Below are 24,349 nucleotides of genomic sequence, written 5' to 3'. Positions count from 1 at the left end.
CGGGTTCTGCTCGATAACGAAAGCAGAGTGGACCAATGCATGTTAATTTTCATCATCTGAATCAGATGCCACCAGCGGAAGGTTGATTTTCTTTTTTTGGTAGTTCGGATTCTGTAGTTTCCGCATCAGAATGTTGCTCTTTTAAGACTTCTGAAAGCATGCTCCGCACCTCATCCCTCTCAGATTTTGGAAGGCACTTCAGATTCTTAAACTTTGGGTGGAGTGCTGGAACTATCTTTAGAAATCTCACATTGGTACCTTCTTTGTGTTTTGTCAAATGTGCAGTGGAAGTGTTCTTAAAATGAACAACGTGTGCTGGGTCATCATCCAAGACTGCTATAACATGAAATATATGGTAGAATGTGGGTAAAACAAAACAGGGGACATATAATTCTTCCCAAGAAGTTCAGTTTAATGCATTTTTTTAATGAGCATCATCAGCATGGAAGCATGTCCTCTGGAATGGCGGCTGAAGCATGAAGGGGCATACAAATGTTTAGCATATCTGGCACGTAAATACCTTGCAATGCTGACTACAAAAGCTCCATGCAAATGCTTCTTCTCACTTTGTGGTGACATTGTAAATGAGAGGAGGGCAGCATTATCTCCTGTAAATGTAAACAAACTTGTTTGTTTTAGTTACTGGCTGAACAAGAAGTAGGACTGAGTGGACTTGTAGGCTCTGAAGTTTTACATTGTTATGTTTTTGAGTGCAGTTATGTAACAAAAAATCTACATTTATAAGTTGCACTTTCATGACAAAGATTGCACTACAGTACTTGTATGAGGTGAACTGAAAAATACTATTTCTTTTGTTTACAAATATTTGCACTGTAAAAATGATCAAAAATGTACACTTTGATTTCAATTACAACAGAATACAATACATATGAAAATGTAGAAAAATATCCAAAATATTTAATACATTTCATTTTGTCTTCCATTGTTTAACAGTGCAATTAAAACTGTGATTAATCACGATTAATTTTTTTTAGTTAACCACGTGAGTTAACTGCAATTGATCGACAGCCCTAGTAGACTTCAATGCATTGGAAAAGAAAGGTAGGTCATGTATTGGAGATATGCAATGCTTCTTTAAGAACAATAGGTACAAGAGGATGAGTAACCATTTTTTCTTCAAGTGCTTGCATATGTCCATTACACTGTAATTGACACCCAAGCTGTTATCCCAAGTGGCAGGACTGGGAGTCTCATCACAGAAGGGAATGTAAGATTGCTTTCCCTACACTTGAATCTTCCTTTGATACAGTGGACAGTGAATGATGTCTGGTAAATGAATGAACGAAAGACCACATCACCACCTTGCAGACGTCCATAATTGGAACATGTGCCACAAACACTGCCGAGGCCAAATGTTGTCTGGTTAAGCGTGCTGTGAGTCTGTCAGTAGGCGTGATCACTTTGACAGCATAACATTCTGAAATACAGCTGGTGATCCATTTTGAGAGTCTGTGCATTGTGGTTGACTGACCTTTCATACAGTCTGCCTAAGAAATAAAGAGCTGGGAAGAAACTCAAAAGAGCTTTGTCCCACTGAGGTAAAAAACAAGAGCTTGACAAACATGCAAAGAGTGGAGCCTTCACTTGAACTTGTGTGTATGTGGCTTTGGGAAGAAAACTGACGGGTGTATAGATTGATTCAGATGGAAATCAGATACCACTTTTGAGAGAAATTTAGGGTGTGGTCTAAGCTGGAGTTTGTCCTTGTAGAAAACTGTATATGGTGGATCAGTGACCAATGTACTTAGTTCTCCCACCCTCCTAAACACTAAGAAAGCTACCTTCACTAACAGTTGTAAAAGTGAACATGATATTAAAGGCTTGAAAAGAGAATCCATCAGGGCAGACTACACTAGACGGAGTTGGGTCCCTGTTAGATGGGAAAAATCTATGTAGATCTTTCAGGACTCTGCTCATGATATGATGAATAAAAAGTCTTACCATCTGTACAAAGGTGGACCGCTCAAATGGCTGCAAGACCCATCCATATGGAGCTGATGGTTAGACCTGACTCCTTAAGTTGCAAAAAACAGTCCAGTATTGTTTAAATATTAGTCTGAGTGGGGGGACGCATTATGGAGGCTGGCCATCCAAATGCAGAAAGGCTTCCACTTACTCAATAAGTAACTACTGTGGAAGGTTTTGTGCTGTGAAGAATATTCTGGACTGCCACTGAACAATGTGCCTCTTCTGCATTCAACTACTGACATGCAGCACTTCGGGACTTCGGTGCAGCACCCGACAATGATTCTGTGTTATGAGGCCAGTTATCAGTAACAGCATGGGCTCCTGAGTGGGCAGTTTGTGGAACTCTGAATAGCAAAACTGTCTTGGCCAGGCTGGAGTTATAGGGCTCATTCTGTCATGATCTTTCTTGAACTTGAGAATTATGCTGGGAATCAGAGTACTACTGGGAATCAGAAGTGGGTATGCATACAGCAGACTCCTGTCCCATGGAAACAGAGAAGCGTCTGATATTGATCTAGGGCTATGACCTGCTTTGGAATAGAACCAGGAACACTTCCTGTTCTGCCAAGTCACAAACAAATCCACCAACAGAAAAAACCCTGTGTGGAACAACCAAGCTAGAATGTTTATGTTGAGAAACGATTTGTGGTCTAAACTGAAAGTTCTGCTCCGATGAGCCACTAGACCATTTTGAACCCCCAGCAAGCGAGATGCACTGAGTGTCTGAGCTCCAAATGCATGTTACACAATTTTACTACTTCCTGACAAAGGCTGTTTGAGCTGGCACCCCCTGGCTTGTTCACATAATACACTGCTGTGGTGTTGTCAGTGAGCATTTGGACAATATTGCCCTGAAAGTAAGGCAGGAACTGCTGATATGCACGCAAATTTGTGTGCAACTCAAGTATGCTTACGTGTAACCTGGCCTTGTGGGCAGCTCATAAACCTTGAGCCTGATAAATGCCCAGATTTGCTCCAAGCCCCATAGCTGAAGCATCTGTTACCAAAGTCTTGGAAGGGAAAAGAGGAGAGAAAGGGACTCCCTTGGCTCATCCACTGAGGTGACAATACCTTGTCAGGAATGCATACCAGCTTATCAAGACAGTGAATCTGACGATAATAAACTGACTCGAGCCATGCCTGTAGTGCTCTGAGGGGGTCACACATATACATGAACCCATGTGACCTAAGAGCCTGAAGCAACTCCTTACAGGATGGTCCTTGAGGGATGCTCAGAGGTCCCATAGAGTCTGAAATCTAGAAAGAGACTAACACCTTGACAGAAGTCAAATCCAGGACTGCCCCAATTAATTCTACCTTTGCAAAGACAATAATATCAATTTTTCTTTGTTTAATTTCAGGCCCAGGATGTTGAACAGACACAGAGTTTGATGGATTACAACATGCACATGGCATCTGAAGTGATCCCAAATAACAAGTTGTCCAGGTAAGGATAACAGTGATGTCTCTTCCATGAAGACAGTCTGCCACTACTGCCATGCACTTGGTAAAGACCCTCGATGCTGACGATAGGCTGAAGGGTAAGACAGTGAGCTGGTAATGGTCATCTACTACGACGAACTCAAACTTCCTGTGGTCAGGCTGGAAGTCCACCTGGAAGCAGGGATCCTGTAAGTCAGAGGCGGCCAACCTTAGCCCGAGAAGGAGCCAGAATTTACCAATGTACATTGCCAAAGAGCCACACTAATATGTCAGCAGCCCCTCATCAGCTCCCCCGCTCCAACCTGCAGCACCTCCCGTGCGCCAGCAGCCCCACCAATCAGTGCCTCCCGCTCCCTCCCCACACCTCCTGCCCACTGCAATCAGCTGTTACGCAGTATGCAGGAGGCTCTGGTGGGGAGGGGGAAAGAGCGAGGACATGGTAGGCTTGGGGGAAGGGGTAGAGTGGGGGCAGAGCCTGGGGCTGAGCAGGGGGTTGAGCACTGAGCACTCCCCAGCACATTGGAAAGTTAGCATCTATAGCTCCAGCCCTGGAGTCAGTGCCTATGCAAGGAGCTGCATATTAACCTATGAAGAGCCGCATATGGCTCCCGGAGCCACAGGTTGGCCACCCCTGCTGTAAATCAAGGTAAGCATGCCAGCCTCCCAGATCTATGGAGGGGATAATCATAGCCAAGGATGCCATATAGAATCTTATCTTCCTGAGGTATTTGTTGGGCTTTCAAAGGTCTAGGATGGATCCGAGAGTTCTTTAGTGGGTGCAACACCTCATCTAAATTAGGTGAGAACAATGCACATTCCTTCAAGGGGAGTCCTCAATTGTCTGTGACACCTGCACAGGAATCCCCAAGGACTCCAGCCAGGAAGAACAGCACATAGTCACTGCCATAGCCCTGGCTGTAGAATCCATCACATCCAAAGAAGCCTGAAGAGCTGATTGAGAGACAAGGTGGCCCTCAAAAACAAGTGACTGAAATTGTTCTATGGAACCTTCCAGCAGCTTGCTCACAAATTAAGATATTGCCTCCCAGTTAGAGAAGTCAGACCTCGACAACAGAGCATAGTGATTGACAATATCAAGGTGTGAACTTGCCATAAGATCAATTTTACTACAAAAAAGGTTGAGCTTTCTGATGTTTTTGTATTTGGGGGTAGCCTTGGCCTGGTCCTGCCAGTTCTTCTCATTCACTACAGCCACTATCAAAGAGCCAAGTGTGGGATGTAAATAAAACTGTTCAAATCACTGGGTCAGAACCTAGTATTTACATTCCATTCCTTTGGCCATGGGGGGGAAGGGGGAGGAGGAAGGGGTTTGCCAAAGTGTTTTAGCTAGCTGCATAATGTCCTCATTGATAGGCAGAACTACCTTTAATACCACATCTTGGCAGCTGTGCCAGTGCCGGATGACAGATTTTGTCCGGAAGCAATGGTGACTGTGGTAGCGATGGACCTAACAAGTCCCTGCTATGGCCTAAGCCTCTGGTGTAATCAGTACAAACATGGCTATTGTCCCACAGTGAGCAGAAATGACTGCTCCATTGCAGCTGGAGAGATAGCTAGTCTCAATGGTCCCTGGAAGGGCACCGGCGTTGTTGGCTCAGGTCTTTCTATATGAGCCAGAACAAGGAAGCAGCAAGCCAAAGCGCAGACTGTACCATTAATACCAGAACAATCTTCTTGTTGTGTTTTTGAGGCCAGAACTACTCTGAGTCTTGCACTTCAAAGAAGACAGTCGTGGAGACAGAACTCTCCTGCAGCTCCTGTCTGTTGGCATAGCTGCAGGAGCACTTCAGGAAGGAATCATCGAAGAACTACCTTTGGACAACTAAGGAAGTTCCAACACCATTCTAAGGCCAGCCTTCATAAGGATGTAATGGAGATGCTCCTTCCTCAGCTTCTCTGTCCTGGCCTTGAAACCACAATGAATAAAGCACTTATTGCTAACATGATCCTTGCCTAAGCACCTGAGACAAATGAGGGTCACTGACAGATATAGGCTTTCTGCAGCCTGAGCAAAGTTAAAAACCCAGGGATCTTGGCACAGGCTCCCCAGATCCCAAGTAGGGACTGAAGGCCCTGCTGACTGGAAAAAAACTAAGAACTAAACATTTTTTAAATGAAATAAAAAATTTTAAAAGCATCAAGTGACAAAAAGGAGTACCATTAGGTATTACAGAGTAGACTAAAAGTTTTTGTTAACAGGGAACACAAATGCTCTGACCACCAACCACGGATGGTAGAAGAAACTGCAGGAGCAGAGGGTTGGCTCCACACTTTATACCCTCACTTCAGAGAATGAGGAGCTCAGGTGTGAGGGGTGCTGCCCCTATATGTACCACTACAGGAAAACTCTCCAGCACCGGTGCCTGGGACATGCACACACCTACAGTATAATCATCCAATATACAAGCACTTGAAGTATCTGCAAGAATTAGACTTAGCCTGGATGTGAGGACCTAGAGAGAGGCTGGAGTCAAAGATGACACCCAGATTATGGGCCTGAGCAACAGGTAAAATTATGGTGTTCTTCACCATGGTCAAGAAAAAAGGTAATGGAGAAGGCTTGGGAGTAGAGTTGCCAACTTTGGTTGGATGAATTCCTGGAGATTTCATAACATGACATAATCTTTAATTAAAGATTCGTCTTTATTTCCTGAAGACTCCAGGACAATCCTAGAGGGTTGGCAACCCTTGGGGGAAATAAGAGCTCTGTTTTAGCCATGTTGAGAATAAATTGATTGCTAGACAATAAAGGAGATGTCAGTGAGACAGGCTGAGATTTTAGTTTGGATAGACAGACAGGTCTGGAGTAGAGACAGGGATCTGCATAGAGATGGTAGTTTAATTTGTATTTGCAGATGAGATGTTACTATATTATTTTTAAAAGCTATTTTAATAATCAAATAATAATTGCAGACTATATATTTACCTTGCTTGAACATTGCTGGGGTCTTCCTTAATCACAGCTGTAAAATCCTGAAGAGCTATAGTCCAAACTGATTTCTCAAAGAAATATATTCCATGTTTCATAAATGCATCTGTTCTTTTTGGATTATATTGAAAACACTACATTGAAAAATTTAAGAAGCACATAATAGTTGCATAATTGTTACACTTATTTTCCTATAAATTAAAAATCTGAAATGAAAAGGTACCAAAGAATATAAACTTAGTTTATACATTTTTTAAAAAATCTTCCATTCTTTTAAAAAAATTTCCTTGTCCTTTAATTTCCTTTGCCATTCTTTTCCCTTCAATTGTAAAAGTGGAACATATAACCAACTAAGCAGACTTATAAACTGATTCTTAATTTAGCTATATGAATCACTCTGCAGAATAAATTTCAGAAAATATGTACTAACTCCATCACACTGAATGATTTGTTTGTTTAAAAGGATACATAGCTTTCAGAACTTGTGCCAGATAAATCCAAATATTTGTAATTCAGTGACTATAATAATGTTACACTACAAAAAGGAAAACCTACTTTGGCATAATCATCCATTGCCAACAATAAGTCCTCTTCCTCTTCCAACAACTCAGCTCTCCTAAAATAAATGTCATCATCTGTAGGGTTGCATTTCACTGCTAATGTGCAATTTATGATTGCCAATGCATTATTGCCTTGATTTCTGTAAATTTCAGCCTTTGACAGATATGCATCTAGAACCAATAAAATAAAAAATACATTTAGCAGCACAAAATATTGACAATTCATCTGCAGAAAAATAATACAAGCATGAAAGTAAAGCATGACCAATTCTTTTTCACTGTGGGTGATACATGGCAAAAGTACTGGAACTTCAGCTCTGTGCTCAGTCCTCTAACTCCATAGTCCTCCTGACAGATAGCTTGTGTAAGATTTCTCAGTTATTGAAAGTCTTTGCAAACTCAGATTAACGTAAAGCACTTCAAAGTGATCCAAATGTTCAAAGCCATTTTAGCCTGAGTAAAATAACCTAACAGGCCTATTTTGATGTTTCTCAACAACATTCTAATCTGTAGATTGAGCAAAGAGATCAAATAAAAAAAAAAACCTGCACATGCACAAAAAGCTTCCAGCAACTTCAAAATTACTACACCAATTTATTTCAAACGCAGCATGTTTCCTTACCTCTCCTTAGAATGTATTCCTCAAAACAAAGCAAGTTTGAGCAAAAAATATCAGTCACAAGTTAGTTATGTTTGTGTCAAATTCCTGATTAAAACTTACGGCAGTGTTTACATACACATGCACACCTCAAAACATTGAAGAGATTTTGCTGGAACTTTGCAAAAACAATTTGCTTCAGGCAAAGATCAAGCATGGAAAACTGCAAACCTAAAATGAATGCGTCTGTTTTGCGCAGTTAAAAAAGGGAGTTAATAATAAAAATTACATTTTAACTAACATACAAGAGGACAAAATTAAGGGTGCATGGACAACCATAAATTTGTTGATTCCTAACTTTCAAGTGCACCCTAAGTAACATTATTTTCATGCAGGTTTTATTGTATGCAATCCCTTAGTTTCTGTTTGTTTTTAATGGAAGATAAAAAAAATTACAACAATCTCACCTAGGGTTGCTAGGTGTCTGGTTTTCAACCAGAAAGTCCAGTTTTAAGGGGACCTGTATAGTCTCCAGTCAGAAGTATTGACTAGACACCAAAAGTCCGATTACTGCAATTTAATATCTTCTCCAGGAAGCAGCTGTAGCCATGAGAGGGTTCAGCCATCGCCGCTGTGGGGCACACAGGCTATGCTATCTGGTGGGGGAGTGTCCCTGGTTTGCCTCGCTCCCCTCCAGCTGTGCAGTGCCCAGTCAGGGCGTAGAACTCACACCAACAGCCTCTAGCCCTGCCATGAGCTGCGGTTGCACAGTGTGGGGCACTGCAAATGAGCAGGGCATAGCTGGCTGCTGTGATTGGGCCCTTTCTTGGCCAGCCTCACTCCAGCTGGGAGCGGGGAAACCTACTTGGTAGAAGAGTTCGTTGACCGCCACTGGCAAGATGTGCGCTGACTGGTTCACAGCCCTGGGGGCAGGGGTGGCCTATCACGGTCAGGACCCTGGGTGGATGAGAGCCAGGAGGAGGGAGGGAGGGAGAGTTTAGGAGCAGTCAGGGCCTGTCGGGGGTTCCTTCCTCACTCTGAACTCTAGGGTACAGATGTGGGGACCTGCATGAAAGACCCCCTAAGCTTATTTCTACTTGTTTCTAGCTTAGGTTAAAAACTTCCCCACAGCACAAAGCCTTTGCCCTTGGATTAGGTAAAACGCTGCCACCACCAAGAGTTTTAGACAAAGAACAGGGAAAGGACCACTTGGAGTCCTATTCCCCCAAGCCCTACACCCCCTTTCCTGGGGAAGGCTTGGTAATAATATCCTCACCAATTGGTACAGGTGAACACAGACCAAAACCCTTGGATCTTAAGAACAATGAAAAATCAATCAGGTTTTTAAAAGAAGAATTTTATTTAAAGAAAAGGTAAAAGAATCACCTCTGTAAAATACTTTACAGGGTAATCAGATTCAAAACATAAAGAATCCCTCTAGGCAAAACCTTAAGTTACAAAAAGACAGAAAAACAGGAACACACATTCCCTCCAGCACAGCGAATTTACAAGTCAAAAAACAAAGAAAACCTAACGCATTTTCTAGCTAGATTACTTACTAACTTTACAGGAGTTGGAGAGCTTGCATCTTTGATCTGTTCCCGGCAAAGGTATCACACAAATAGACAAAAACCTTTCCCCCCCCCTCCAGATTTGAAAGTATCTTGTCCCCTCATTGGTCATTTTGGGTCAGGTGCCAGCGAGGTTACCTTAGCTTTTTAACCCTTTACAGGTGAAAGGATTTTGCCTCTGGCCAGGAGGGATTTTATAGCACTGTACACAGAAAGGTGGTTACCCTTCTCTTTATATTTATCACAGGGCCCCTGTGAGGGGTATTTGTAGGGAGCTTTTTGCCACAAGCTAGCAAAGAGGGGACCACAAACAGGGGAGTTTGAGAGAGGGAGAAGGAGATCCCCCTGCTGAAAGAACAAGTTGCGAGTACTAATCTTGGGGTGAGTGAGTTTGTTTGGCTGTTTGTGGTTTCTCTCTCTTTCAGGTTATTTCCGTTACAGGGTCAGTTGGGATTGTGTGTCTGGGGACTGTTTGGGCCTTTGTTCCCTGGATCATCCTTCATCATCTTTGATTAGCCTCAATCAGCCTTGTGATCACCCTCCCCCTGTGTGATTAACAAGAGGGTAGAGCTGACCTAGGAGAGAAGGCCTTAAAAGCCAGAGGCTAAGCGACCCAGGGGAGCTAGCAAAAAGGGGACCACAAACAGGGGAGTTTGAGAGGGAGTTTTTGGGAAGGTAGCTGTAATATAAATCGCTGTGGTTAGGAAGGGACACATAGCCAGTGCCAACACTGCTCCAGTCTCCTCCACTTGCACCTGTATCCAGACAAAACAACCTAAGCATGGATGCCTCTACCCGGATCCTGGTGTGGATTTGAAGAGACTGTGGGCTGCATTTCCCCACTCACAGACAGCCAGGCTGGAGGGACCATCCAGTTTGAAAGGTGCCTGCTGGTGGAATCTCAGGAAGCAGGTGGGAGAGCTATAGGAGGAGGTGGCTAGGCTGAGGAGCATCTGTGCCCACGAAGAATTCCTTGAGAGTATTCACATGGAGACATCCAAGGGTGAGGAAGCTATCCAGTTTCAAAGGACTGATGTCACACCACCACGGGAGGAGGAGGATATGGCTCTATCACAGGGAGGACACTGGTTACTTCTGGCAGCAGGCAGTGCTCCACCCCTACTCCCAAACCGCCCACCATGGTGATGGAAAACCATTATGCTGCCCTGGCAACGAGTGATGAGGAATCACCCCCAAAGGTGGAGGAGGAGAAGCCATATACTCACAAGGCTGGGAGGATCGCAGCCACCACTCCCAGGAGGAAACATAGGGTAGGTTGGTGAATCTCTTCTCTCACCCCGACATGGTGTCATAAATATAAAGGGAAGGGTAAACACCTTTAAAATCCCTCCTGGCCAGAGGAAAAACCCTTTCACCTCTAAAGGTTTAAGAAGCTAGGATAACCTCGCTGGCACCTGACCACAATGACCAATGAGGAGACAAGATACTTTCAAAAGCTGGGGGGAGGGAGAAACAAAGTCTCTCTCTCTCTGTCTGTGTGATGTTTTTGCTGGGGACAGAACAGGAATGGAGTCTTAAAATTTAGTAAGTAATCTAGCTAGATATGCGTTAGATTCTGATTCCTTTAAATGGCTGAGAAAATAAGCTGTGCTGAATGGAATGGATATTCCTGTTTTTGTGTCTTTTTGTAACTTAAGGTTTTGCCTAGAGGGATTCTCTATGTTTTGAATCTAATTACCCTGTAAGGTATTTACCATCCTGATTTTACAGAGGTGATTCTTTTTACTTTTTCTTCTATTAAAATTCTTCTTTTAAGAAACTGAATGCTTTTTCATTGTTCTTAAGATCCAAGGGTTTGGGTCTGTGGTCACCTATGCAAATTGGTAAGGATTTTTTATCAAACCTTCCCCAGGAAAGGGGGTGTAACGTTTGGGAGGATTTTGGGGGGAAAGACATTTCCAAACGGACTCTTTCCTAGTAATATACCAGTTAGACGTTTGGTGGTGGCAGCGAAAGTCCAAGGGCAAAAGATAAAATAGTTTGTACCTTGGGGAAGTTTTAACCTAAGTTGGTAAAAGTAAGCTTAGGAGATTTTCATGCAGGTCCCCACATCTGTACCCTAGAGTTCAGAGTGGGGAAGGAACCTTGACACATGGCATTCTGGAAGGTATTGCTAAGGGTCAGGGGCCCATATCCAAGATGTTACTGAGGGATTGTAGAGGATCATCTGGCCCTCTTACTACTACCCCATGCTACTCATCCATGTGGGCACTAATGATACTGTGAGGTATGACCTTCAGCAGATCATGAGTGACTACAAGGCTCTGGAAGTAAGGGTGAAGGAGTTGGGAGCGCAGGTGGTGTTCTCTTTGATCCTTCCGGTCAAGGGGAGGGGTCAAGGCAGAGACAGATGCAACCTGGAGGTGAGTGCCTGGCTTCAAGGATGGTGTCGCCAGGAGGGTTTCAGCTTCCTTGACCATGGGATGCTGTTCCAGGAAGAAGAATTGCTGAGATGGGGTCCATCTATCGAGGAAGGGGAAGAGCATATTTGGATACAGAATGGCTAACCTCATGAGGATGGCTTTAAACTAAGTTTGAAGAGGGCAGGTGACCAAACCCCACAGCTAAGTAAACATGGAGACCTGAGAGAAGGATTAGAATGTGGGGGGAGCATGGGCTGTTATAGCAGGGATAAGGGAGAGACAAGACAGAACTTAAGGGGGGGGGGGGGAAGCATGAAATCAAATCAATATCTTAGATGTCTGTATACTAATGCAAGAAGTATGGGAAATAAGCAAGAAGAACTCAAAATACTACTAAATAAACACAACTATGACATAGCTGGCATCACAAAGACTTGGTGGGATAATACACATGACTGGAATGTTGGTATAGAAGGGTACAAGCTTGCTCAGGAAGCACAGGCAGGGAAAAAAGGGAGGAAATGTTGCCTTGTATATTAAAAAGGGACTGAGGTTGAGATGGAAATAGGAGACAGACTTGTTGAAAGTCTCTGGGTAAAGATAAAATGGGAAAAAACAAGGGTGCTGTCATGGTACGGGTCTACTACAGGGCATCTAACCAGGAAGAAGAGTTAGATGAAGCTTTTTTTAAACAACTAACAAAATCATCTAAAGTACAGGGCTTGGTGGTAATGGGGGACTTCAACTATCCAGACATCTGTTGGGAAAATTACACAGCAGGACACAGATTATCCAACAAGTTCTTCGAATGAATTGGAGACCATTTTTTATTTCAGAAGGTGGAGAAAGCTACTAGGGAGAGGCTGTTCTAGATTTTATTTTGACAAATAAGGAGGAACTGGTTGAGATTTTGATCACATTCACCCAAGCTGCATTTCCACTTTCATGAAATGGTAATGTTCATGATTTTAAGGAATGGTAAGAGGGAGAACAGCAAAATAAAGACAATGTATTTCAAGAAAGCAGATTTTAGCAAACTTAGGGAATTGATAGGTAAGATCCCATGGAAAGCAAATTTAAGGGGAAAAACAATTGAAGACAGTTGGCAGTTTTTCAAAGGCCACAAGAGCAAACTATCCCTCTGCATACGAAAGTTAGGAAGTATGACAAGAGACCACCCTAGCTTCACCAGGAGATCTTCAATGATCTAAAACTCAAAAAAGAGTCCAATAAAAAGTGGAAACTAGGTCAAATTACAAAGGATGAGTATAAACAAATAACACAAGTATGTATGGACAAAATTAGAAAGGCCAAGGCACAAAACGAAATCAAACTAGCTAGAGATATAAAGGGTAACAAGAAAACATTCTTCAAATACATTAGAATCAAGAGGAAGACCAAGGACAGGGTAGGTCCATTGCTCAATAAGGGCAGGAGGGGAACAATAACAGAAAATGCGGAAATGGAAGAGATGCTTAATGACTTCTTTGTTTCAGTTTTAACCAAGAAGGTTGGTGGTGATTGGACCTCTAACATAGTGAATGACAGTGAAAATGAGGTAGGATCAGAGGCTAAAATTGGGAAAGAATAAGTTAAAAATTACTTAGACAATTTAGATGTCTTCAAGTCATCAGGGCCTGATGAAATGCATCCTAGAATGGAGCTGACTGAGGAGATATCTGAGCTGTTAGCGATTATCTTTGAAAAGTCCTGGAATCTCCAGTCTTCTATAAGACTGGAAAAGAGCAAATATAGTGCCAATCCATGAAAAAGGAAATAAGGACAACCTGGGGAATTACAGACCAGTTTAACTTCTGCTCCCAGAAAAATAATGGAGCAAATAATAAAGCAAACAATTTGCAAACATCTAGAGGATAATACAGTGATAAGTAACAGTCAGCATGAATTTGTCAAGAACAAATGGTGTCAAAGCAACCTGATAGCTTTCTTTGACAGGATAACAAGCCTTGTGGATAGGGGGAAGCAGTAGACGTGGTATATCTTGACTTTACTAAAGCTTTTGATACTGTCTCGTATGACCTTCTCATAAACAAACTAGGGAAATACAACCTAGATGGAGCTACTATAAGGTGGGTGCATAACTGGTTGGAAAACCGCTCCCTGAGAATAGTTATCAATGGTTCACAGTCATGCTGGAAGGGCATAATGAGTGGGGTCCCGCAGGGATCAGTTCTGGGTCCGGTTCTGTTCAATATCTTCATCAATGATTTAGATAATGGCATAGAAAGAGTATAAAGTTTGCAGACAATACCAAGCTCGGGGGGGGGGGGTTGCAAGAGCTTTGGAGGATAGGATTATAATTCAAAATCAGATGGACAAATTGGAGAAATGGTCTGAAGTAAATAGGATGAAATTCAATAAGGAAAAATACAAAGTACTTCACTTAGGAAGGAACAATCAGTTGCACACATACAAAATGGGAAATGACTGCCTAGGAAGGAGTACCGATGAAAGGGATCTGGGGGTCATAATGGACCACAAGCTAAATATGAGTCAACAGTGTAACTCTTGCAAAAAAAGCAAATAACATTCCGGGATGTATTTGCAGGAGTGTTGTAAGCAGGACACGAGAAGTAATTCTTCTGCACTGATTAGGCCTCAACTGGAGTATTGGGCCAAGTTCTGGGTGCCACATTTCAGAAAAGATGTCGACAAATTGGAAAAAGTCTGGAGAAGAGCAACAAAAACAATTAAAGGTCTAGAAAACATGACCAATGAGGGAAGACTGAAAAAAGTGGGTATGTTTAATCTGGAAAAGAGAAGACTGAGAGGAGACGAAACAGTTTTCATGTACATAAAAGGTTGCTACAAGGGGGAAGGGAAAAACATGTTCTTCTAAACGCTGAGGTCAGGACAAGAAGCAATTGGCTTAAATGGCAGCAAGGGAGGTTTAGGTTGGACATTAGGAAAAAACTTCCTAGCTATCAGGGTGGTTAAGCACTGGAATAAATTGCCTAGGGAGGTTGTGGAATCTCCATCATTAGAGATTTTTAAGAGCAGGTTAGAAAAAAACCTGTCAGGGATGGTCTAGATAATACTAACTCCTGCCTTGAGTGCAGGGGACTGAACTAGATGACCTCTCAAGGTCTCTTCCAGTCCTGTGATTCTATGCTTCTAACTTACCCTGAGCTCGTTTGAACCCTGTACCTTCTGTATCACAGCACAGACTTTTATCATTTGCACTACAAGAATAACATTAGTCAGTAGCAGAAGGCGGATGCAATTGCAGTTGGTGAGAGGGAATAGGCCACTGGGGACAGGATATGGTTTGGGGGAGCCTGGTCCACTTCCCTCTCTCTCCCCTCCAACCTTCCGGGGAGTTGGAGAGCCCCTACCCCATGTGGAGCCCCTACAACAGGGAATGAAGCTCTGGGACCATTTGCTGGCCCAGATAATGACCAGGGGGAGCCTGGCTTATCTCTCTTCCACTTCCCACCCCAGAAGTGTGGAATCTCCTGACCCAAACTGTACCCTGGGAGGATGGTGGATGGATGGCTCGGGCCACATGCTGGATTCAGACAGCTAGTTGGGGAAGCCTGTGTTTCAGTGTTCCCCATGAAGGAGTTGAGGGATCTCCTGCTGCATGTAGTGCCTGGGTCTAGAGGGAGGCTGGGATCAGAACACCCAGCCTTCCCACCTCACCCAGGCTGCTGCAGCTGCTCTGGGAGCTCCCAAGCACTTTGAATAGCATCCACTGCAGCTCCTTTGGCTTTCCTTTCTTTTCACAAACCAAAAAAATAAAAGGTTGAAAGAACACTTTCAATCTTTAGGCAGGGTCATTACCAGCTTTCCCTGAAATATTAATGGATATAACGTCATGACAATTGTGTATTGTGACAAAGCTCTGTCCTTGCCTCCGTGGGTCCTGCGTTTCCTGGTGGATTTCGCTAGCCTCAGAGGCTCACTGTGACCCTCCACGTAACCCTTCTTTCTCTAGAAACAAGGGTCACAGTCTACTGAGCCATTTTCATCATAAGCCAGCGAGGGAGGGGAGGAGAAGTTATCCTTCCTTATACAGTCTCTGTTGTCTCCCAGTCTCAGTGATTAAACAGGGGGCAAAGGTGTGGGGGGGAAGAGAGCCCGGGCCCACCCTCTACTCCGGGCTCCAGCCCAGGGACCCTAATAGTATCAGCTATGGTAGCTGACCTTTTTGAAACGTGACCTGTACAATTCCCTGGGCTACTTCCCCCACAGCAGCCCTCACTTCCTCAAGCTCCACTTCACCCTTACCTTAGGGCCTCCTTCCTTGTGCCTGATATGGTGTATACTACTCAGCCTCTCCAACAGCACAATTTCTTACCACAGCTCCTGACATGCACATCCACCTGACTGACTGGGAGGCTTTTAACTAGTTTCAGCCAGCCCCTGATTGGCTTCAGGTGTCTCAGTCAACCTAGCATTCTCCCTGCCTTCTGGAAAGTTCTTAATTGGCCCCAGGTGTCTTAATTGACCTGGAGCAGCTGCCATTTCACTTAACCTGGTACCAGGGATTTGTTTAGCCTGGAGCTAGTATATCTATCTCCCACTACTTTTCTATAGCCATCTGGTCTTGCCCCATCACATATCCCCCCCTCTGCTCAACAGCACAGAATTGGGCAACTTGGGACGCCAGGCAGTATGCTCGTGACAGACCATCAGCGTTGCCATTGTGGCATCCAGCCCTGTGCCGTATGTGGAACTAGAATGGTTGGAGGGATAAGAACCACCTGGTGACCCTTGCATTCTTTTCCTTATTCCGCTACATCCACTGGAGGGGTGCATGGTCCGTCACAAGAGTAAATTGCCGGCCTAAGAGGTAATAACGCAGTGTCTCCATAGCCCATTTGACAAGCAAGGCATTTTCTCTCGAGTACTGAATATTTCTGTTCTCTTGGGAGAAGCTTTCTCCTTAGGTAGAGGATCGGGTGTTCCTCTTCTCCCACCATTTGCGACAGAATTGCTCCCAACCCCTCCTCGGAAGCGTCTGTTTGTAAAATAAATTCCCTATTAAAGTCTGGGGCTATGAGTATGGGGTCATTACAGAGGGCCGTCCAAAGGTCTGTAAATGCCCCCTCTGCTGCGTTGGTCCACTTTACCATGTCTGGACCTCGGGCCTTCACCAGGTCCATTAGGGGACTTGCCCTAGTGGCGAAGTGGGGAATAAACCATAGGTAGTAGCCTACCATGCCTAGGAAAACATGGACCTGCTTCTTTCGGGTCAGCTGGGGCCAGTTTTGAATTGCCTCTAGCTTATTCGTTTGGGGCTTCACTATGCCCCTTCCCACAATATATCCCAGGTTCCTAGCTTCTGCTAGCCCTATGGCGCATTTAGCGGGATTAGCAGTGAGGCCAGCCCGCCTTAAGGTGCGCAGTACTGCCTCAACTTTCTCCAAGTGGGTTCCCCAGTCTGGTGTATGGATGATGACATCATCTAGGTATGCAGCTGCATAACTAGTATGGGGGCACAGCAGTTTATCCATGAGGTGCTGGAATGTGGCTGGGGCCCCATGTAGCCCAAAAGGGAGGACGATGTACTGGAATAGCCCATCCAGGGTGGAGAATGCTGTCTTTTCTTTAGCTTCTTTGGTCAGAGGGATCTGCCAGTACCCTTTTGTCAGATCCAGTGTAGTCAAGAATCAGGCACTACCCTGTCGGTCAACCAGTTCGTCGATGCGTGGTATGGGGTATGCATCAAACTGGGTTATTTCATTCAGTCGGCGAAAGTCATTACAGAATCTCATGGTACCGTCAGGTTTAGGCACTCGAACAATTGGACTGGACCACTGACTGTAAGATTCTTCAATAACAACTAATTCTAACATTTTCTTTACTTCGACCTTGATTTCCTCTCTTTTGGCTGCTGGGATTCGGCTGGGTCTCAATGATACCTTGGCTCCGGGGATCGTGCGGATATGGTGATAGGTCTCAGTCGTCCGCCCTGGTTTTGTAGAGAACACATCTCTATTGCGATTAATCATGTCGGCTGCCTCGATCTTTTGGATCAGCATCAAGTCGGATGATATCCTCACTTGCTCGTGTAAGTTATCCTCCTGGGGAAAGGTCTCCTGCATGACTAAGCATGCCTCTTGATCGTGCCAAGGTTTTAGAAGATTGACGTGGTAAATTTGCTCCGATTTCCTGTGGCCTGGCTGCCGTACCTTATAGTTCACCTCTCCCACGGCTTCGATTATTTCGTAGGGTCCCTGCCACTGGGCCAACAGTTTACTTTCTGCTGTGGGCACCAGTACCATCACCCGATCCCCTGGTTGGAACTGTCGAAGCTTCGCTTGGTGGTTATAGTGGGTTCGTTGGGTCTCCTGTGCTCTCTCCAAGTGTTCCCGTATAATAGGCGTAACTCGGGCTATCCGAGTTCTCATCTGCAGTACATGCTCAACTATGTTCCTTCCAGGATTTGGCTCCTCTTCCCAGGCTTCTCTGGCTACATCCAATATGCCCCGAGGGTGGTGCCCATATAGTAGTTTGAATGGAGAGAAACCTGTGGAGATTTGCGGAACCTCCCGGATGGCAAACATGAGGTAAGGAAATAGGATATCTCAATCTTTCCCATCCCGGCTCACCACTTTCCTGATCATGGCCTTGAGGGTCCTATTGAACCTTTCCACAAGGCCATCTGTTTGCAGGTGGTATACAGAGGTCCGGAGGACTTGTACATGGAGCAAGGAATAGAGATCTTTCATCAACTTGGACATGAAAGGTGTCCCTTGATCAGTCAATATCTCCTTGAGTAGCCCAACCCAGATAAAGATCTATACTAGCTCCTTAGCTATTGTCTTGGAAGCTATGTTGCGCAGGGGAACAGCTTCCGGGTACCGGGTTGCATAGTCCAGTACAACAAGCACATGTTGGTGGCCCCGAGCTGTTTTCCCTAGGGGCCCTACAAGATCCATAGCTATCTGTTCAAAAGGAACCTCTATTATTGGAAGAGGTATCAAAGGAGCCTGCAAGTGCGGGCGAGGGCTATGTAACTGACACTCCGGACAAGAGGTGCAATATCGCCGGACATCTTCATGTACTCCTGGCCAGAAGAACCTCCCCAGCATCCGTGCCTGGGTTTTCTCTACCCCTAGGTGTCCTCCAAACAGGTGACTGTAGGCGAGACTCAATATGGCTTTTTGATGTTTTCATGGCACCAGAAGTTGTATCTCTTGCTCCTGCATTTGTACCACGCGGTACAGGAGATCTTTCTACTCCGGACCTTCCCATCCACGATATCCCATCCATCTCGGCCATCTCTTTCCTGGCATTATCATATCTGGGGTCCTCCGCCTGGTCCCGCCCAAAAGTCTCTCTCCCGGGACTAATCTGCCCAAGCTCCCAGGGACTGGCTTCTGCTTCTTCCAATGGCTCGCCGCCGTCATGGATGGGGGCAGCTTCTGGCTCACTTTCTGTGGTGGAAGTTTCTCTGTTGGCTGCTCACGTCCATCTGCCTACTAGGGAGGTCTTCTGGCCCTGGGTCAGGATCCGGGTTCCCGAGGCCTTCGCGGCCTTCCTTTCTTTTTTTGTCTTCCGGGTCTTTTGGAGGGCTGAGAACAGATCCTGAGAAATCTCAGCGAACATCAGGGGTTGACATTCCCCCGGTGACAAGTCGCTGTCCTCAGGGTCCCCACCTCCCTCCAGTCTCTCCAGGGGGAGTAAATTATCAAATCCTGGATAGTCCCTCCCAATGACTACAGGATATGGGAGTTTAGGAACTACGTCCACGGTCACCTCAATGGGGTTTCCCTGAACCTCTATCTCCACTGGGATGGTGGGGTAATGGCTCATGGCCCCATGCACACACGTCACTGCTACACGTTTGGCTTGTAGCAGCTGACTATTTTTTACCAGCTTACCCGACATGAGGGTGATAGCACTCCCAGAGTCCACAAGCACTATAATCTCTGCTCCATTTATCCTCACTGGCCTGGTGTAATTATGAGGGGCTAATGCGACCCCCACGAGGTGGATAAGGGAGCATGGGATCTCCCAATCCCCCAAGTTACATTGCATAGGCTCTTCGGTGCTGGGACACTGTGCTGCTATGTGTCCCCACTCCCCACATGCATAACTTCTATAATTGCTTTTAATCACTCCCCTATCCCGAGGGTTAGGGGGTTTAATCCTGGGGTTCCCCCCACTCAGGCCAATCCCTTCCTTCTGGGGTCCCCGCTGGTTTTCGGCCTCCCCCTTCTTCCACCTAGGACTCCCCAGGGGTTTGGCTGCCCAGCCTTCCAGGGGTGGGGTTAGGTGCTTGCTTCGAAAGGGGCCTTCCTAGAGTAGTCAGGTCAGTTCCCTGGCTGTCATCCGTCTTTCTACTAGTGTGATCATCTCGTCATATGTGGACGGATTGTTCTGGCCTACCCATTTGCGGAGATCTGGCAGCAGTCCCCGCATGTAATGGTCTATGACCACGGTCTCCAAAATCTCCTCCGGCCTGCACACCTCGGGCTGTAACAACTTCCGTGCGAGATGTACGAGGTCAAATAGCTGGGACCTCAGGGTTTTGTTCTCCTGGTATTTCCACTCATGGAACCTCTGGGCCCTTACTGCTGCCGTTACCCCTGCTCATGCTAGGATCTCTGCCTTCAGACGGGTATAGTCAGTGGCATCCGTGGCAGACAAGTCAAAGTAGGCTTTCTGGGCCTCTCCACACAAAAAAGGGGCGAGAATGCTGGCCCACTGCTCCTGGGGCCACGCCTCACGCTGAGCAGTCCTTTTGAATGAGAGAGATATGCCTCTACGTCATCTCCTGACATCATCTTTGGCAGACAACCAGTGGCCCTCAGGGTTCGCGTCCCATCGGCCCCCCCAGGCCTGGATAGTGAGGATCTTCAGCTGGTCCACCACATCTCTCAAGAGAGCATGATCTTGGGTTGCCTGGCTCATCAATAATTGATTGGTTTCCTGCTGTAGCCACACAGACGCCTGTTGTGCCATTGCCTGAACCTGGGTGGCCTCCTGCTGGGCTGCCGTGGCTTGTACCAGAGCTCTTACCACCTCCTCCATTGTAGTATAAAGCAAACAAACAAACAAAAAAAAAATCCAAAACCCCAGTGCACTTTTTTTTTTTAAACCTCTTTCTTCCGCCACGCTGTGAATGAAGTCCCACTCCTGACACCAGTTGTGACAAAGCTCTGTCCTTGCTTCCATGGGTCCCACGTTTCCTGGCAGATTTTGCTAGCCTCAGAGGCTCACTGTGACCCTCCACGTAACCCTTCTTTCTCTAGAAACAAGGGTCACAGTCTACTGAGCCATTTTCATCACAAGCCAGCGAGGGAGGGGAGGAGAAGTTATCCTTCCTTACACAGTCTCTGTTGTCTCCCAGTCTCAGTGATTAATCAGGGGGCAAAGGTGTGGGGGGGAAGAGAGCCCGGGCCCACCCTCTACTCCGGGCTCCAGCCCAGGGACCCTAATAGTATCAGCTATAGTAGCTGACCTTTTAGAAACATGACATGTACAATTCCCTGGGCTACTTCCCCCACAGCAGCCCTCACTTTCTCAAGCTCCACTTCACCCTTACCTCAAGGCCTCCTTCCTTGTGCCTGACATGGTGTGTACTACTCAGCCTCTCCAACAGCACAACTTCTTACCACAGCTCCTGATATGCACACCCACCTGACTGACTGGGAGGCTTTTAACTAGTTTCAGCCAGCCCCTGATTGGCTTCAGGTGTCCCAATCAACCTAGCATTCTCCCTGCCTTCTGGAAAGTTCTTAATTGGCCCCAGGTGTCTTAATTGACCTGAAGCAGCTTCCATTTCACTTAACCTGGTACCAGGGATTTGTTTAGCCTGGAGCTAATATATCTATCTCCCACTACTTTTCTATAGCCATCTGGCTTTGCCCCGTCAGTGTGTATTGAAATAAAACATTTAGTTAGCTATTGTTTTAGAAATTTGGGCCCCAATCTTTCAAAGACTTATGCTCACGCAAAACTTTACAAACTACAAGCAATCCTATTGAAGTAAATGGGACTATTTGGTGATAAAGTTAGGCATGTCCATAAGTCTTTGTGATACAACTGAAGACACAGCATTTGTGAGAAAAAACTGTTTTAAAAAGAAAAATCCTTCATACTTCAATAGATACATACCTGCATTATTTTTGTTCCATTTAATTATAAAATTCAGGTCATCCAAGGCAGCTTGATTTTTTTCTTGAAAGAGGTAAATCAAATGTCTGTGCCAATAAGCATTAAGTAGAAGTGGTTCTAAGCTTATGGCCTATAAAAGAAAATGTGAAATAAATTATAATTTATTATTTAGATAGTGAGATCTCACCAAGCAAATAATTTCTTATGCATTTTATTCCTGGTGCTCATAATATTAATCTAACATAAATCTAGGGAAAATTTACAGGAGTATACATATCTGCCACTGGTCTGCTAGAGTCTGGATTTGTAAACTGTCAAGACACACTGCAAGGCTCACCTGTTTTCTAAGGCTTTGGAGGATGATAAAGATGAGGAATTAAAAGGATAAAATGAATGTCCTGTGCAGGTAATTTTAGACAGTCTAGAAGATATCTTAGAGATTATAAGTGATAATGTGTATTGTAATGTATTGTAAAGAGTCATAACATATAACAGATACCTATATTATTTTATAAATCAAAAGAAATTAAACAAATACATACTTTACACTTTACATGGAAAGTCTGTGGGAAAAGATCTAGTTTCTTAATTATAGAACAGTAAGTCAAATTTAAAGTTAAAATGTTTTATAAATGTTTACTGGAATCCGGAGATAATATGTAAACTGGGTCCAGAACAGGCACATTTCTGGGGGAAGTATCAAAACCAGGTAAAGAGATTTTTACCCACATGCTTTGGATCTATGCATAATGAGAACAGGTGATGTGAAAGATGAGCAATGTGGATTTGGAATTTATAATTACTGCACCTATCTAAAATAAACACTATTACTGATCTGAAGACTATTTCATCAAGAAACGTCCTGGTGATAGGCACCTTAGAAATACCTAAAATAGATAAGTAAATTGAAGGAGCGCTGCTTGGATACAATTTGAATTAATGAAGAATAAGATCCTCCAACAAAGACAGACTGGAGAGTAAATCTTTCTCACATGGTAGATCTTGAGAGAGCAGGACAGCACAGATGATTAAAATACATAAATAAACGATTTATTTATACTGAGGGGGCTGGGATTAATTATCATCATTATAATCATGATTTAACATTTATATTCCAATAGTGCATGGACACCAAGCAGGTTGGGGCCCCAACATATGAGATGCTGTACAAACATATAGTAAAAGATAAGTATAAATATGAAGAACTATGCTATTGGCTGTAAGTGAAGATTTTTGCATTAAATACACCTTCTACCTTCAAGTAATGTACTTTAGATTTTATCTTTTTATTTTTGCTGTTTATAATTTATTTTAATCCTCTTTTTGTTATGCTTAGTTTAGATTGTGTAGTTTCTTGGGTGGAGGTGAAGAGTTTCTCTATGAAGTGGGTACCCTCTAAATTACTTATAGAGTTAATCTTTAAAAACATACCAAATACCAATGTTAATTTATAAATATTAATTATTGTAAGAACATTTATTTTAATAATGCATAATAAATATACTGCACTTTATAGAAAATAAAGGCTCGATCATCAGCTGTGCCCAAAGTAGTGCTTGGAACAGCTAGAAACAAAAAAACCTTACTTGCCAACTTTCTACACTCTCTTCGCAGCCAGGGACCAATTCAGAACTTTTCTAGCTTGAGACAGCTATTATGGACTCCAAAGAAACATTATGGTCGTAGAGCACAGCGTATTTTGGCCCTACATCTCCATTCCCCCAATATGCTCCTGGGAGCATCCAATTCTGGGAGAGAGGCAAAAGAAGGTGGCATAGAGACTGGCTATCAGCTTTCTACCAGCCCTGGGAGAACTCAGATGCCCAACAAGGTAACAAAAAACACCTACTTCTTGGTAGTAAACAAACTTTGTATTAAACTTACTTTTTCTAAATCATCCATGGCTGACTTTAACTTGCCTAATTTCCTGTTTATTGCGCCACGTCTACAATAGTGAAACGCTGAAGAATTTTCTTCCTTTTCAATCAACACTGTTAGTCTATTGATTTCTGTTTCCAAATCTTCAATTTCAGCAATATCTTCTACCAAAACAGGATTCACTGAGTCCATTAGTTCTATTTCTAGATCAGGTTTTCCTTGTTCTGCAGAGTCCACCTTCTTAGTGTCTGTTAGTACTTTAGCATCTTTTTCCTCAGTAGAAGCCCTAGTAGGAGGGAAAGCCTCATCGAACCAGCTATCCCAGATTCCTCTGACCCACTCACGAACACCAAGGTCTTTTGGAATTCCACCTTTACTTTTTTCGAATTTCTCAAAATCTAACAAACAAGGGAGACTGGGACTTCGATAACGTTGGACTGTCGGAGATAGTCTGATACTGAATTTATCCTGTATATGCAGTCTTCCAAGGGATACAGAGCTGAAATACAGGGGGGGAAATGATGACGTTAACTACAGGTTCTTAGCTATATTGACGATACGGAGAATTTGGCTATCAATAAATATTTAATTAACCACTTAATTAGTTTAATTAATAACTATAATATTTTGGTCTAATAGCCACTTATTACAATATAATTACACATTAGTCATAAGAGAGCACAGGTATGATAAATGATGTTCACACTCCAAAATAAATCAGCATCTGCTGCTCAGTTCCAAGCACACACACCTCTTCAGAAAGTTCTCAACAGAAGTATACAAAGACAAAGCTAGACCTGAGAAAAGGACCAAATTCAAGAGCTGCATAATAACCTAAAAGATTAGATTAAATAGATGGATGAGACGCACTAATGGGATTCTGA

At 44.1% G+C, this 24,349-nt stretch overlaps 1 protein-coding gene across 6 annotated transcripts in view; it reads right to left on the bottom strand.

Moving 5' to 3' along the window:
- TTC6 (tetratricopeptide repeat domain 6) overlaps positions 1–24,349 on the bottom strand; it is a 146,041-nt gene that overhangs the window by 58,119 nt on the left and 63,573 nt on the right. For all 6 annotated transcript variants that reach the window (XM_038407596.2, XM_043516730.1, XM_043516729.1 and 3 more), the window contains exons 12-15: positions 23,472–23,964; positions 21,588–21,717; positions 6,938–7,113; positions 6,380–6,516 (exon numbers count right to left, since the gene is read on the bottom strand). In XM_038407596.2, the coding sequence (XP_038263524.1) occupies positions 6,380–6,516; positions 6,938–7,113; positions 21,588–21,717; positions 23,472–23,964 (936 nt within the window). The remainder of the gene's footprint in view (positions 1–6,379; positions 6,517–6,937; positions 7,114–21,587; positions 21,718–23,471; positions 23,965–24,349) is intronic.

Source organism: Dermochelys coriacea, chromosome 6 (genome assembly GCF_009764565.3).
Source record: "Dermochelys coriacea isolate rDerCor1 chromosome 6, rDerCor1.pri.v4, whole genome shotgun sequence".
Classification (NCBI taxonomy): domain Eukaryota; kingdom Metazoa; phylum Chordata; order Testudines; family Dermochelyidae; genus Dermochelys; species Dermochelys coriacea.
Note: the sequence above shows the minus strand (reverse complement) of the source record. Positions and strands in the feature narration are given on the sequence as shown.